This window comes from Notamacropus eugenii, chromosome 1 (assembly GCF_028372415.1).
Source record: "Notamacropus eugenii isolate mMacEug1 chromosome 1, mMacEug1.pri_v2, whole genome shotgun sequence".
NCBI classification, from domain to species: Eukaryota; Metazoa; Chordata; class Mammalia; order Diprotodontia; family Macropodidae; genus Notamacropus; species Notamacropus eugenii.
The window spans coordinates 651,278,232-651,293,259 of NC_092872.1; the positions used below are offsets into that span (position 1 = coordinate 651,278,232).

Genomic DNA, 15,028 nt, shown 5'->3' on the forward strand with positions numbered 1-15,028 from the left:
CCATTTATCCAGCTTTTCCTGTGTCGATTTTCCCCCCTTTCAATTTGATGAATAATTTATAAATGTATTTCATCAGTTTTTAAAAATCAATTCTTTAGCATGTCTTTTCTTTAAAGGGAAAATTTCAGAATCATCTTTATATCACTTCCTCTCTATCCCTGCTCTCCTCTTGCCTCCTCACCCTAGTTATAATCAGATACATTTTCCACAGAATTTTAGGGTTGAAAGGGATTTCAAAAGCCATTTACCTGGAAAAGACTCTGTCTATAGTATACCTGGCAAGTGTGCATCTGGTTTTAGTAGCACCAACATGCTATTCACAGGTCTACTGCACCCATGAATGTGCTGGCACAATTCTGAGTTGCGAAATACAACAGACTCTCCACATGGAAGACAGAACCAAAACATTTATTCAGATACCAGAAAGCCAAATCCATCATAGTAACAAAGAAATGTATACATAATAACAATGCAGAGGGCAACACCATCCCCAAGCCTTCCCTCTCTTAGGCTTCCCACCAACCAGCTTCCTTAAACAAAATCACAATCTCACTCAAACTGGCCAGCTGCCTTTCCCAGTTCTGATTGCTCTCTAACTTCCTCTCAGCTCTGCTCTAACCCCACTTCTTCCTGTTCCACCCTTCCTACTCCACCCCTTCCAGTTCCATGTGACTCAGGCTTCCAAGTGATTTAAGCAGGTCAAATGGGTCTATTAATGAATGAGAAAAATCTTCCCATTAAGAAGCAAAATTACATTAACAATAAGCAAAAATGCATTATCCATATACTTTCTAAAAAGGGCTCTAGCAAAGGGGAAACTGAGGATCCCAAATTAAGCCTATGTTTGCCTCTTTGTAAGTTTCACCCATGGCTCCTACTTTTCTGCACTCGCAGTCAAGCAGTGACATCGCTCCAGGGGTTCTCCGTTGTCTCCAGGATCAAATAGAAGATGCTCTGTTTGGCATTCAAAGCTCTTCATAACCCGAATCTTTACCTTTCCATTCTTCTTACCTCAGATGACACTGGAGGAGACAGTGAGGCTGATGACTTTGCACAGCCCTGTCTCACCTAAATCCAATTTACTTGCAAGTAAAGACATCACCCTGCTGATGTCATTAGTCCTGTTCTAGAACAAAGGACAAACATCAACAGCTGTCTGCCATGTACTTTTCTATCCAGTGACTCCATTTCTCAGCTCCGAACATTTTCTCTGACTGTCCCCCTTGCCTGGGACACTTACCCTTAATGACCTTACTGGCTTCCATTAAATCCCAACTAAAATACCATCATTTACCAGAAGTTTTCCCCAACACCTCTTAATTCCAGGGCCTTTTCTTAATTGGCTCCTATTTATCCTGTATAGAGCTTGCTTTGAATATCTTTATTTGCATGTTGTCTACTTCATGGGATTGTGAATTCCTTGAGGGTAGAGACTATCTTTTGCCTATTTTTGTATTACCAGTGTTTAGCACAGTATGTGGCACATAGTAGGTGCTGAATATATATTTATTGATTGATTGAAGGAGAACAAGTCTGTCTCTTCTACATTGTATGGAATCAAATAGTTGAAGATAGTTATCATGTCTGCAGTCTCTTTTTCTTCTGCTAAGAAATATGGTGGTGGATCAGTGGAATAGATTAGGTACATAATATATAGTATTTGAGAAAAATTGCTGGGAAAACTGGAAAGCAGTTTGGCAGAAACTAGGCATAGCAACCTCTCATACCATATACCAAGATAAGGTCAAAATGGGTAAATGATTTAGACATAAAGGGTAATTTTATAAGCAAATTAGGGGAGCATGGAAAAATTTACCTGTCAGGTCTATGGATAAGGGAAGAGTTTATGACCAAACAAGAGAAAAAGAAGATCACAGGAAGTAAAATGGATAATTTTGATTACATGAAATAATTTTTTTTACACAAACAAAACCAATGCAGCTAAAATGAGAAGAAAAACAGTTAACTGCGAAATACTTTTATAGCAAGTTTCTCTGATAAGGGCCTCACTTTTCAAGCATATAGGTAACTGAGCCAAATTTATATATATATATATATATATATATATAAAAAGAACCATTCCCCAATTGATAAATGATCCAAGGATATGAACAGGAAGTTTTGATTAGAAGAAATTAAAGCTATCTGTGGTCATATGAAAAAATGCTCAAAATCACAACTGACTAGAGAAACGCAAATGAAAACAACCTTGAGGTACCACCTCACATCTATCAGATTGGATAACAAGAAAGAAAAAGGAAAAGGCAAATGCTGGAGGAGATATAGAAAATAGGGACACTAGCAAATACCATTATTGGTGGAGTTGTGAACTAGTCCAACTATTTTGGAGAACAATTGGCAACTATCCCCAATGAGCTATAAAACTATGCCTATCCTCTGACACATCAATACTACTACTAGGTCTGTATTCTAAAGAAATCAAAGAAAAAGGAAAAGGACATATATGTACAAAAATATTTATAGCAGCTCTTTTTGTGGTGGCAAAGAATTAGAAATTGAGGGAACGTCCATTAATTGGAGATTGACTGAACAAATTGTGATATATGATTGTGATAGAATACTATTGTGCTGTAAGAATTGATAAGCAGGATGGTTTTTAGAGAAAAACTGGGAAGATTTATATAAACTGATGCAAAGTGAAGTAAGTAGAACCAGACCATTGTATACTATAACAGTAATATTGTACAATGATCAGCTGTGAATGACTTAGCTATTTTGTCATACAATCATCCAAGACAATTCCAGAGGACTTAAAATGAAAAATGCTTTCTCTAGAGAAAGAACTGATAGAGTCTGAATGCAGATCAAAACATCCATTTAAAAAAAAAACTTTTTCCCCTCTTTTTTCTGTCTGTTTTCTTTTGCAACATGGCTAATCTGGAAATATATTTTGCCTGACTGCACATGTATAAGCTATAGCAAATTGCTTGCCTTTTCAATGAGTGGGGGAGGGGTGGGAGGAGGGAGAGAATTTGGAACTCAAATTTTAAAAAAAGAATTTAAAAAATATTTTAAAAAAGAATTAAAAATTGTTTATGCATGTAATCAAGAAAAGTTAAAAAATAGATAAAATAAATTCAACATGTAACTTTAAAAAAGAGTATTCAGTACAAAAGGCCTCCAAAGAACTCTTCTATCCATCAGAGAATCTAGTATTATGCTGGGCACACAGTAGGTGCCCACTAAACATTTGTTGAATTTATTTTTAAAAAATGTTTTATTCTGAACTTAATACCAAATAAGATGAGCATTTTCATATAGAAAGAATAGAAAAAGAAGACTGTACATGATGCTACAAATATATATGCTTTACAGATTGCTCTTTTTAAAAAATATGTAATAAGTTCAACATGTTATTTAAAAAACAACAAAAAAACCCTGTGCCCAAAGGGCTAAAAAAAAGTGCACACCCTTGGACCCAATAATACCGCTATTAGGTTTATATCCCAAAGAGATCAAAGAAGAAGGACCTACATGTCCGGAAATATTTAGAGTAGCTCTTTTTGTGGTAGTAAAGAATTGGCAAGTGAAGGGATGCCTATTAGTTGGAGAACGGTTGAAGAAGTTGCTTTGTATATGTTTGTTTGCATGGGTCCCTCATTATGTTGTAAGCTCCTTGAAGGCAGGGACTGTCTTTTGCCTCTTTTTGTATTTGTGTTTGTATTTGTATTTTTGTATTTGTGTTTAGCACAGAGCCTGGCACGTATTAGGTACTTAGCAAATGTTTATGGAATTAAATTCTCTGAGCTAAACACTCCCATTCCTTCAACTGACCAACTGTGATATAAACTGATATCTCTTCACAATTCTGGTTGCCTTTTCACCTGTCTCCTAAAACTGTTTTTAATCACTTAAAAGGCAATATCAATGGGCACTGAAGTGACAAGTATTAAGGGCTATCTGGCTATGCCATGTCCTATGCTAGGACCCTCTCAAACTTAGAGCCTCCTTCTCTTCAAGGTCCAGCTTGGGCATCACTTGTGCCATGATGATTTCCCTGATCTCTCCATTCTCTAGCTGAAAGTGTTTTCTTTTCTCCTCAAATTTTCTTCCAGTCCTTTGAATCTCTCTTTTGTCCTTTTCACAAACTAACTTTGTATTCTACCTGTGTCCTTCTTGTACTCCCTGCTACCTCTGCTGTCATAGAAAGAGCACTAGTTCTAATTTCCAAACTTTGAGCAAGTCATGAAATATCCCTGGCTCTTGGTTTGCTCCACTGAAAAACAAGGGAGTTGGACTAGATGGTCCCAGAGGGCTTTTCTGTTGTTCCAGATCATTGTTCTGATGACAAGGGCAGTGGTGTTTTTCATCTTTTTATTTCCACTATTTAGGACAGTAGTTTGAACACAGTGGACCATCAATCAATCAGTCCACAAGACTTTATACTGGGCTACGTACTGGGGATACAAAACCACAAATGAAAGAGCCCTTGCATCTACATGTCCCAGTACATAGAGAAAAATCCAAAATGAATATGAGATAACTTAGGTGATGAGGCCACCGGCCCTTATATGCTTGTTGAATTGAATCTTTGAATTAAAGGCAAGTTACAATTGTGGGAAAGTCCTGGGCCATAAAGTTTCATAATTTATGTTTAATCTGCCTTAGAGAAGTGATCTGGCCAAGTAGAGAAGTTTATCATATTCACATACATGAAAAAGGATACATTCAACATTCCCTCTTCCTGGAATGAAACTGCATAGTCAATTTCAGCCTTAGTCAAGATCATTTACAAGAGTCATCTTTTGGACATGTTTGAGTTTTGTTTAAAAGATCATTCTGAATAACCAGCAATTCCCAGTGGCAAATGAGGGGGACACCTTGGAAATGAAGACTACATTGGAAACAAAGAAAATCTAAATTCCTAGCTTGGATACGTTGGAACCAGTTTCTCCAAATTTCAAGCATTGTAGAAAGTGAAAAGAGGGCCAAGTCCCCTCCTACAAATAAAGTGGAGCACTGAATGCACCCCGAGCTTCAGACCCCTGCAATCCTCAGCAACGTTTAATGACAAAACTGAGTTGGCTGGGAATGTAACGGGAATCTAGTTAGCTCCCAGACACAGGCAAAGGTCTTCCCGTTCGGCTCCCACCCTCCGCCCGGATGACTCATCTACCCATCATGTGAAAAGGCCAAGCGCAGGCAGGATGGGCTACAACGTCCTGGCAGGGAGGGAACCGCTCGTTCTCTCCTCCCCCCCCTCCCCCCCGCCCTCACCCCAAGGCTTTGGCGTCTTCTGTCTGCATCCCAGGTCACGGACTGGAGGGCACAGAGATTTCTTGAATATGGGGGTTAATTTTGGGGGGCTCCTCAGTGAGAGGAAGAAATCACTTTGGCATTTTTAAGTCTTTTAAGTCTGTCTTGTTTATTGAATTAAAAGACTCTCCCCGCCTCCAGGATCCATTACACCTATTATTTTTTCCAGTTCCGTTTTCTGCGAGGGAGGATTTTCCCTTCTCCAAATGCCTCCCAGTCCCCATATCGGGGTACTTCTCCCACCCTTTAACCGATAAACCTGCCCAGTCCAGGCAGCCAGCCCTAGCCCAGGCCAGCATCCCCAGGAGGCCTGGGCCAAATCCCCTGGTCCCTAAGCCCCTCCCATGGAACTTCACTCCCCTCCTCCCCTCCCGCGGCTAGAGTGGGGCTGCAAAGCCGGCCCCTTGGTTCCCCTTCTCGTTCTCATTGGACAGCTCTGCCCTTCTTTCCCCGGATCCCACCGCCTATTGGCTCGTGCTTTTCGCAGGCCCGGCCCTTCTTTTCGAGCCCCGCCCCGCCCCGCCCAGTGCCGCGTTTCTCCCCGCCGGAGTCGCGCCAAACTGGGCGGAGAGTGCCTTGGCTCTGCCATCTCGCCTCTCTCCGCCTTCCTCCTTCCCTCCCTCCTCGGTCTGGGCGGCGGCGGGGCCTGGGGGCTGGTGGGTGGCGCGGCGCAGCGCAGAGCAGCGCAGCTGCGGGCGCCGAGGCAGGAGGAGCCGACTCATTGTTCCGCAGCCGCCGCGCCCCTGAGCGCCTCTCTCTTGGAGTCTCTCAGTCACTCCCCGTCTCCGTTCCTCTCGGCGCTTTCCAAGAGAAAGCCCTCCCCGCCCCACAGCCTCCCTTCCCCGTCCCTCAGCCCGGCCGCAGCAGCATCCTTCCCAGCCCGGCCATGGAAGACCTGGACCAGTCGCCCCTGGTCTCCTCTTCGGGCGCCGCCGCGGGCCCGGCCCGGCCTCAACCAGAGTTCAAGTATCAGTTCGTGAAGGACCCAGAGGACGAGGAGGAGGAGGAGGAGGAGGAAGAGGAGGACGAGGACGAGGACCTGGAGGAGCTGGAGGTGCTGGAGAGGAAGCCGGCCGCCGGCATGACTGCGACGCCGCCGCCGTCCAACGCCGCCGCCGGCGCCGCGCCCCTCCTGGATTTCGAGAAGGAGCCGGTGCCGCCGGCCCCCCGGGGACCCCTGCCCGCGGTGCCCCCCGCAGCCGCCGAGCGGCAGCCCCGCTGGGAGCCCAGCCCGGTGTCCTCGTCCTCGCCGTCCCCGCCGCCCTCCGCAGCCGCTGCCGCATCCTCGGAGGAAGACGAGCCTCCTTCCCGCCCCCCTCCCCCTCCCCCAACGGCCGGCGTGGGCCCCCACCCAGATCCTGCGCCCCCTGCCTGGACCCCGAGCACCCCGGCTCCGGCCGCGCCCCCCTCCACCCCGGCCGCGCCCAAGCGCCGCGGATCCTCGGGCTCTGCCGGTGAGTGAGCGTCCGGCCCGGGGGGAGGTGGGGGAGGGGGGTCCCGCCCGCTGCCCTTCCCACCTCCTTGGGTGTGGAGCCCCCTTTCTGCCCCCCGAGAGCTTTGTCTGCCCCTGGCGGGAGCGAGGTCGGGGGAGGAGGGTGGGGCCGGGGGGGGCGATGGTGGTGGTAGTCATGGTGGTGATGGTCAGCCTGGCCTCCCTCCGACTTTATTGTCTGCGCCTGGGCGGCTGGGGCCATGTGCGTTCTGTGGCAGCCCCGCAGGGCCCCCACACCCTTCCCTTCCCTTTTCCCTCTTTGTTCCGGGCCGGGAGAGACCTCGGAGGATGCGTACATGAAGGAATGGAGAGGGGGGGCGGGGGGGTTGGATTTTAGCGTGGTGCCCGGACCCATGCTGGGGAAGGGGCGCCCTCCTGCCGCCGCTGCAGCCTGCCCTCGGCGGGCCCGCCTCTGGCTCCGTGGTGCCGGCAAGAGCGCCCCCAGCGGTGCCGAAGGGGCGGGGGGGGCCGTCGCCACCGCCCAGTTCTCCCGGACTGATGCCTATGATGTGGCGTCTGTGCTGGCAGCTGCTGGAGCCCTGGCTGGGTCGTGCCTTGGCAGGAGGGGCACACCTGCCGGCTGTCTGCCGCAGCGTGGGACGGGCTGCGGGAACCTGTACAGGCGCATGCGGTCCCTGAAAAAGCCAAAATGGTTGACGCTAAAAGACGAAGCAAAAAGCCCCCGAACCTGTGGATTCTTGGAATAGAACCAGCCAATCGAGAAAAATAACATTTTTGAGATGTCAGTGGTTCTTTGGGTAGTGGTAGATTTAAAGCATTTTTCTTCCTGTCCGGGCATTTGAACTGGTACTTCTCTTTGCAGCATTTTATTATGCAGGATTTTTTTTTATGTTGGATCGATTGGTAGCAATGAATTCTTTTTAGTTTAAAAGACTGAATTCTGTAAAGCTTGTGAAGATTACTTCAACTCTTATTTGAATACTTGAATATGTAGTACTTTTATTTTTTATGAATCTTCCATCTTAGCCAGGAGTTCCTTTTGAAAGGAAACTTAAGCTTGTTAAAAACTCAAGAAACTTCATTTGTTTATTGGCTTGGATTTTTTGATTAATACAAGATACTGCTGGGAAAGGAAGCAATTTTATCAGTATAGCAATTATGTAGGTGGTCAAGAACTAGCCATTGTAATCTCCTGCAGAATTTATTAATAAAACCATAGAACCCGTCAGGAGTTAAAGAGATTACCAAGATATTAACCTCATCTTACAGAAAGGGAAAACCAAGCCTCGGAGGAAAAGTGACTTGTTCAAGGTCACACTGTAGTATTTTTTTTTTTCCCTAATGAGAAACTAAGAAAAGACCTCTTTGAGTGTTTTGTATTTTGCTCAGACACAAAAGAAAATGTTATTAAGGTGTAAAGGATATCCAAATAATGAGGCTAGTCATTCACCTTCCTATATTTTGTATCAGAAACTTTTGGTTGTGGAGACTATCAGATATATTTGGGAGATGTCGGAAAAGATGGAAAAATAAAAGTATGAAAGAGAAGTAATTTGAAATATGGAGACAGTATACCTTAGACAAAAGAATATTATTTAGCGATCTTACAAAGACTTTTGGAAAGGAACTGAACTTATGAAAAGTGATTATTGATAAAACTCTCCTAGTATCCTGCTGACTTATGGGTTCAGAGGGCAAAAAGGGGAAGACTTGCTTATTTGGAGATGACCTTTATTCAGTTCTGTTTTATTAAAGATACACTGTGAAATATGCTGTGAGAGAGAGATACAAATTGAAAAATGACACAGAACCTGCCCTCTAGGAGCTTAAATTGGGGGGGGGGGGTGAGGAGGGGGGTGACATGAGGAATATGCAGATATTTGTAAGAGTGACATTAATATGACAAGTCCCACATAAATGAATGCCTGCAAACAATATTGAATCGAATTATAAAAAACATTACAGTCATCTTCACAGTTAGTGTTTGCCAAAACCAAGAGCAATTTATTTGGGAATGTTGTTTGTTCTTTGTTTCACATAGTATCATGTTTTATTAAACTAGCCCTGAAATCCATGGAAGTGTATAGAATTTAGAGCTGAATGAGACATTAGCAATCATTTACTTCATTTTATAGATGAGGAAACAGGCCCATAGTGGGTGTCAAAGGACCTTGCTCCACAAACACATAGTAAGTTAACAGGCCTTGGATTTGAACTGAGATCATTTCCCAATATAAAACTTTTTAAAAAAAACTATACCAGTTTCCCTTTGTGCTTTTATAAAGATTAAGTATCTTAAAATGAAAAGATATTAAGAGTAATAGTCATCATTATTACTGTGCCTGAATCAGATCCCAAGAACCATATCCTGAGATGGGTTTGAAGTGTTGAGAAGGGCTTGTTGCAGCTAGATAGAGTCAAAGATATGTAAGTCTGACTTAAAATTCTGCATTTGGAATTCTGACCTGTGACTTCTAACTCAGAAATTGTGAGTGTGGAGTAAAGGTGTGTAAGCAGGTTATCTTTTAACTTAGGCCTTTTACCTGGCCTCATTGCTTGGATGCCTTTATTGTACTGTTAGGCTCTCATAGCCTTCTTGCTTGTGTGTTCAACCTCATGGGGCTTTTTTTCCCGTTAAACACAATCTCTATTTCTCTTCTTCCCTCCCCCCCCCACCCCCAGTTTGACGTGGAATTCTGAGTAGCCTTCTGAGGATGACTCATTATTTTATCCAGTTTATATTGGTTAGATATTTGTAGAAGTATTTTTCCAAATAGGAATGATCAACTGCATTGTCTCTTGCATCATCCTGTGTATAAAATGGTGCCTATATCCTGAAGCATAGTGATAATGACCATTACAACTCTATTTTAGAAGAACTTTTAAAAATTTACCGAATTATATAAATTTGAGGCCTCCCAAAAGCTTTTCCTGGGGAAACTGTTCATTTTTTGACAGGGTAGTAATGGCACAGATATTAAGCTTTAACAACATCTATTTGTGGGGAGGGATGTCATTGGGTTATTTACTCAGTGTGGTCTACTTTTTCTAACTAACTACTAATGCATAATACTTTTGTGCTTACTAGGGGCTCTGAATCACTGACTCCTTCATCCTTGAATTGTCTTTACCTCACTTTATAACTTAATTCTTTTTTATGCTTTTTCTGGAATTTTGTTAAAATAAAATGAAGTTGTGACCCTTTAAGGGAACCCAATGACAAAAGTAGAATGATTAAACTGTAACATTCTAAGACACTGGCAGTAATTTAATGGCTAAGTTTTATCTTCACTTTTGAAGGTCATCAAGGCCTGGAACACTTTTAGTCTTAATTTTCCTTGACCTGTCTGCAGTATCTTTCACCTACTCTTTTTCGCTGTTATTCTTGAAGCCATGTGGTTTTTTCTTACTAGTATTCTTTTCTTTCCTTTGCAGTTCCTCTTTTTCTCTTATCAAATTTGAGTGTTGTCCAAGTTGTAGTCTTAAACTAAATGTCCTCTATATAGTATATTTCTTCAGAGACTTTCTAAAATTCTTTTATCTCTGTAGTCATTATTTCTGTAGAGAACTTTCCAATTCTATATTTAGTCACAATTTTTTCCTTAGACTTCCTAATTCTTAGTTATATATACTACTTATCTTCAGTAGGCTTGCTTACAACATCTTTGGGACAATCCATGAGTAGGCAGAATGATATAGTTGATATGTGTCTCCTCCTGTCTATAAACATGGTTTTGATTTCTTCTGTTTTTATATATTCCTGATGAACTTACACACAATTGACTGTTCCACTGTCAGTTTAAGAACACTATATCTAAAACTCAGCTGGTTGAAATAGTGAAAAGGATACTGAATTTGAGATTAGCAGGACCTTGGTTCAAATCTAGCTCTGACAGTTGCAGCTGTGCAAACTTATGTAAGTAACTTTATCTCTTAAAGCTTTAGTTGCCTCATATTTACAGTGAAGATAATGTTAATGCTTTTCTCATGACAATTCTGTGAGCTAGATAGTGTTTTGTAAACATTAAAGTGCTACAAAAATGTTGAGTAATATAGTGTTGTTGTTTCAAAACTAGCTCCCTCTGTTCATCTTGCTTGTTGTACTTACTGATATCACAATTCTCTATCAGTCTTGAAACATCAGTCATCTTTATTAATTTAGCTCATATTTTTCAATAGACAAATAACGTTCCAATAGAAATGTTTTAGGACAAGTCACTGTCATGCTATTATTCATTTGTATTTGATGTTTACTGATTGCAAGGTGGATAACATAACTACTTTTTTTTTTTTTAATTAATTTATTTAACTTTTAACATTCATTTTCACAAAATTTTGGGTTACAAATTTTCTCCCCTTTTATCCCCTCCCCTCCCCAAACACCAAGCATTCTAATTGCCCCTATGACCAATCTGCTCTCTCTTCTATCATCCCTCTCTGCCCTTGTCTCCGTCTTCTCTTTTGTCCTGTAGGGCCAGATAGCTTTCTATACCCCTTTACCTGTATTTCTTATTTCCTAGTGGCAAGAACATTACTCGATAGTTGATCCTAACACTTTGAGTTCCAACTTCTTTACCTCCCTCCCTCTCCACCCCTTCCCTTTGGAAGGCAAGCAATTCAATATAGGCCAAATCTGTGTAGTTTTGCAAATGACTTCCATAATAGTTGTGTTGTATAAGACTAACTATATTTCCCTCCATCCTATCCTGTCCCCCATTACTTCTATTCTCTTTTGATCCTATCCCTCCCCATGAGTGTCGACCTCAAATTGCACTCTCTTCCCCACGCCCTCCCTTCTATCATCCCCCCCACCCTGCTTATCCCCTTATCCCCCACTTTCCTGTATTGTAAGATAGGTTTTCATACCCATAACTACTTTTTATAAATGAATACAAGTATTGAGTTGCACACTCACCTTCTGTAAGCTTCCTATAAACATTTTTGGGGTAGTCCATCAATAAGATGAATCATGGAAATGATACATGCCTCATGATTTTGATTTCTGCTACTTTTACTACTAGAATCTTCATGCTTTCCCCCGAAATGTCTTTGGTTTGTCCTTTCTCGTCTTGACGGTCCTTCCCTCCTGGCCATTTTGTAGTTCTTTTTATCTTCAACATACTGGCTCTCCTGGGATATTGAAAGAATTATAAGACTTCCTGTTCTTAACTGGCTAACAACCTGATGAGATAAGATGTCCACGTTAAAAGTCAAAGCAGTATGTAATCATCCTCTTAATTCATCCTTCACGTAGCTACCAAATGGATATTTCTGAAATACAGATCTAACTGTGTTACTCCTTTCTCAAGAAGGTTCATTGGCTTCTTACTGCCTGTAAGATATAAAATCAACCAATTTCTTTGGCATATAAAGTCAAAGGAATCCTTACATAATGACTAGTCTGGCACATGATATCCATCTGTATCTGTGCATTCTGCCTGGAGCACTTTCCTTTTTCATCTCTACCTTTTGGAATCCTTAGGTCTCCAAGTATCATCTCATGTGAGATCATTCTTATTAACATTCTTCCCCATCCTCCAAATTACTTTGTATCTATTAGGATAATGTCTGGAGCATGGTAGGTGCTTAATAGATTTTTATTAAATTTAATTGATATGATATAAATGAGTGATAGTATATCACATAACATCCTTTTGTTTATCCTTCAAACTTCTGAGTGACTTTTCTATCTCCTCTCCCCAGTTCTGGTATTTGTGTAAGGGCACAAGTTTATTCTTTCCATAGCTTTCATAATTTTTTAGACTTAGATTACATCCACTCTCAGGTTTATCAAATTGCCCATCTTAAAGAATTTGTTTTGCTTTGTATGAAAGGGATAGAATTGTTCTCCTAGGAAAAATGACAGAATACCAGATTGATAACATCTATTGATAGATCCACTAATGAGATTTTTCCATTTTATCTGAGATAGTTTATTATTTAAAGAGTATAGATTAGATTAACAAATTTTATGAATGATGGCCCTTGGTTCTAATTTATTTGAGAGAGAAAAAAAATCCAGGAATACGTATGAAAATTTTCTTGCACACATCCTCATTAGAAAATTATATGGTTACCATAATAAACTTGACTCTGATTTGTAGAATCATAGAATTGTAGAGTTGGAAGGAGCCTCAACATCCATCAGGTGCAATCTGTACTTGAAAAGGAATTCTCACTAGAATATATCAGATAATTGGTCTTCTAGATTTTGCTTGAAAGGAGGAGGAACAGATAAACTTTCAAGGCAGCCTTCTCCATTTTTTTAGACAGCTGTAATAGGAATGTTTTTCCCCTCCTCAGAGAACAAATTCAAATTTGCCTATTTGCTAGATATAAACAAGTTTAATTTCTCTTCCACATGTTTCAATACTTGAAGAGAGTTTACATCATTCCATGACACCTTCCTCCCCCTAACCCCCATTCTAAACCCCAGGCTAAAATATTTCTAATTCCTTCAACCTATCCTTATATGAAATCCCATGCTGGGATCATTTGAAAATTTTAGTGGGCTGCAGTCTCAGTTTGAATTAGTATTATGATAACCTCTAACTACAAAAGAGCTAAATTAGGTGGAAAGACAGGTGAAGTATGTCTGCTGTAAAGGAAAATCACCACAAAATTGTATTTCTTTTTAGTAGAATAAGTATATAAAGGTCATCTTAAATTATCAGGTCACATTTAGAGTGTTTAGTAATACAGATATACTCTTGACATATATGTATGATGATAGAATTTTTCTTATAACAATTATAATTGTGTTTATCATTAATTTCCCTTGTGATAAAATTTTTCTAATGTAACATTCTCACAAAAATTATTAAGTATTTGCCATTGACTAAAGCCAGGAATACAGTGAATTCTAATGCTATTTTAATTTCTTAAACTTAAGTGCGTTAGTTTTTCCCTCATACAGTGAATTTCATTCATAGAATGGTTCCCCCCATGGTTTGGTTAAGAGTAGAAAAATGCAGATAACTAAAATTCATTTGTCTTTACTGTCATTATTTTACATCTGTGTTTTAAAGTAGAAAATACTATTTCGATTAGTGGCCACCATAGAGAATAGGTATTTTTTCTTGGTATAATGATTTGACAAACATTTATTAAGTGCCTGCTGTGTTCAGAACTGTGTGCTAAACAGGGAGGGAAGTATAAATCTTACTGTTTTTACATGATCCTTGTCTTCATGGAACTTAACAGTGTGGTAGAAAATTATAATGTACATTGACATTTGTAATATATAGTATTATGCATTGTTTCACATATATTAGTTGTGAAACTCTTTATGAAATATAATATAATAAAAATTCAGATGTGCAATGTTCTGCATCCATATTTGGTAACTGAATATGCAAGATGGAGAAAAAAGAATCAAAAGATTTTGACATGGGAGATTAGATGAATGATACCATTGTTAGCATACAAAAGGGAACTTGGTTTTGAATGTATTGTGTTTGAAGTTAGTGTGTGAAGTTAGTGCGGCGTTGACACAGAAGACCATGCCATCAGAGAAATGATGACATGACTTGCACTTGACTTTGTTTTGAGTGAGTGAGGGCTGGGTAGGTCACAAGCCTCACTTCTCACCCAGAGCCATCTGGATCCAGTGACCAGATATTCATCAGGATGACTGGAGATGACCCAGGATGAGGCAATTGTGGTTAAGTGACTTGCCCAAGGTCACACAGCTAGTGAGTGTCAAGTGTCTGAGGTGAGATTTGAATTCAGGTCCTTCTGACTCTTGCACTGGTGCTCTCTCCACTGCACCACCTTGCTGCCCCACTTGAGGTTAGTAAAGTGTTTCGAAAGAGATATTATACAAGCAGTTGGAGGTACTATTTTCTAACTTGAGACACACATAAGGGCTAGAGATAGAGATTGTGTGGAAGGTAAAGTTGAAACTGAATGATTTGACATTGCCAAAGGAGAGAATGTAAGAGGAAATACTAAATATTGCACCTTTGAGATTACCAACTTCTTTTTCCTCTGAGATCCATTTTGATAGCTGTAAATGGCAGAAAGTTAGTCTTAAGTGACATTCCTTTTGGTATTGTATTTGGTTTTTCTAGACCTAAATTCAAAGGCTTTTGTTTCCTTTTTGATTGCATTCTGAGACATCGTTCATGTTCAAATGTGTTTCAGTTCTAGTTCCTGTCATGATTTTCAAATGCTGTTAGGGCATAATTGTATTTTTAATATTTTCCATTTGTTAAGCCCATCAGGTCCAAGTGGTATATGTTATGACATTTGTAAAGCTGGTTAGTCCCTCAGTCCCACATTCAAGTTTGAGCTTTA

General features: G+C 40.9%; 1 protein-coding gene across 4 annotated transcripts in view; it reads left to right on the plus strand.

The window, feature by feature from the left end:
- The window catches only part of RTN4 (reticulon 4), a 144,777-nt gene that overhangs the window by 71,353 nt on the left and 58,396 nt on the right, over positions 1 to 15,028 (plus strand). Inside the window, exon 1 of one of the 4 annotated variants that reach the window (XM_072635549.1) lies at positions 5,854 to 6,731. The exons of 1 other annotated variant lie outside the window; for it this stretch is intronic. In XM_072635549.1, coding sequence (XP_072491650.1) covers positions 6,164 to 6,731 — 568 coding nt within the window. In that variant the 5' untranslated portion in view covers positions 5,854 to 6,163. Of the gene's footprint in view, positions 1 to 5,853; positions 6,732 to 15,028 lie in introns of those variants that run through there. 2 more of the 4 variants (XM_072635551.1, XM_072635552.1) reach the window with 2 other exon arrangements.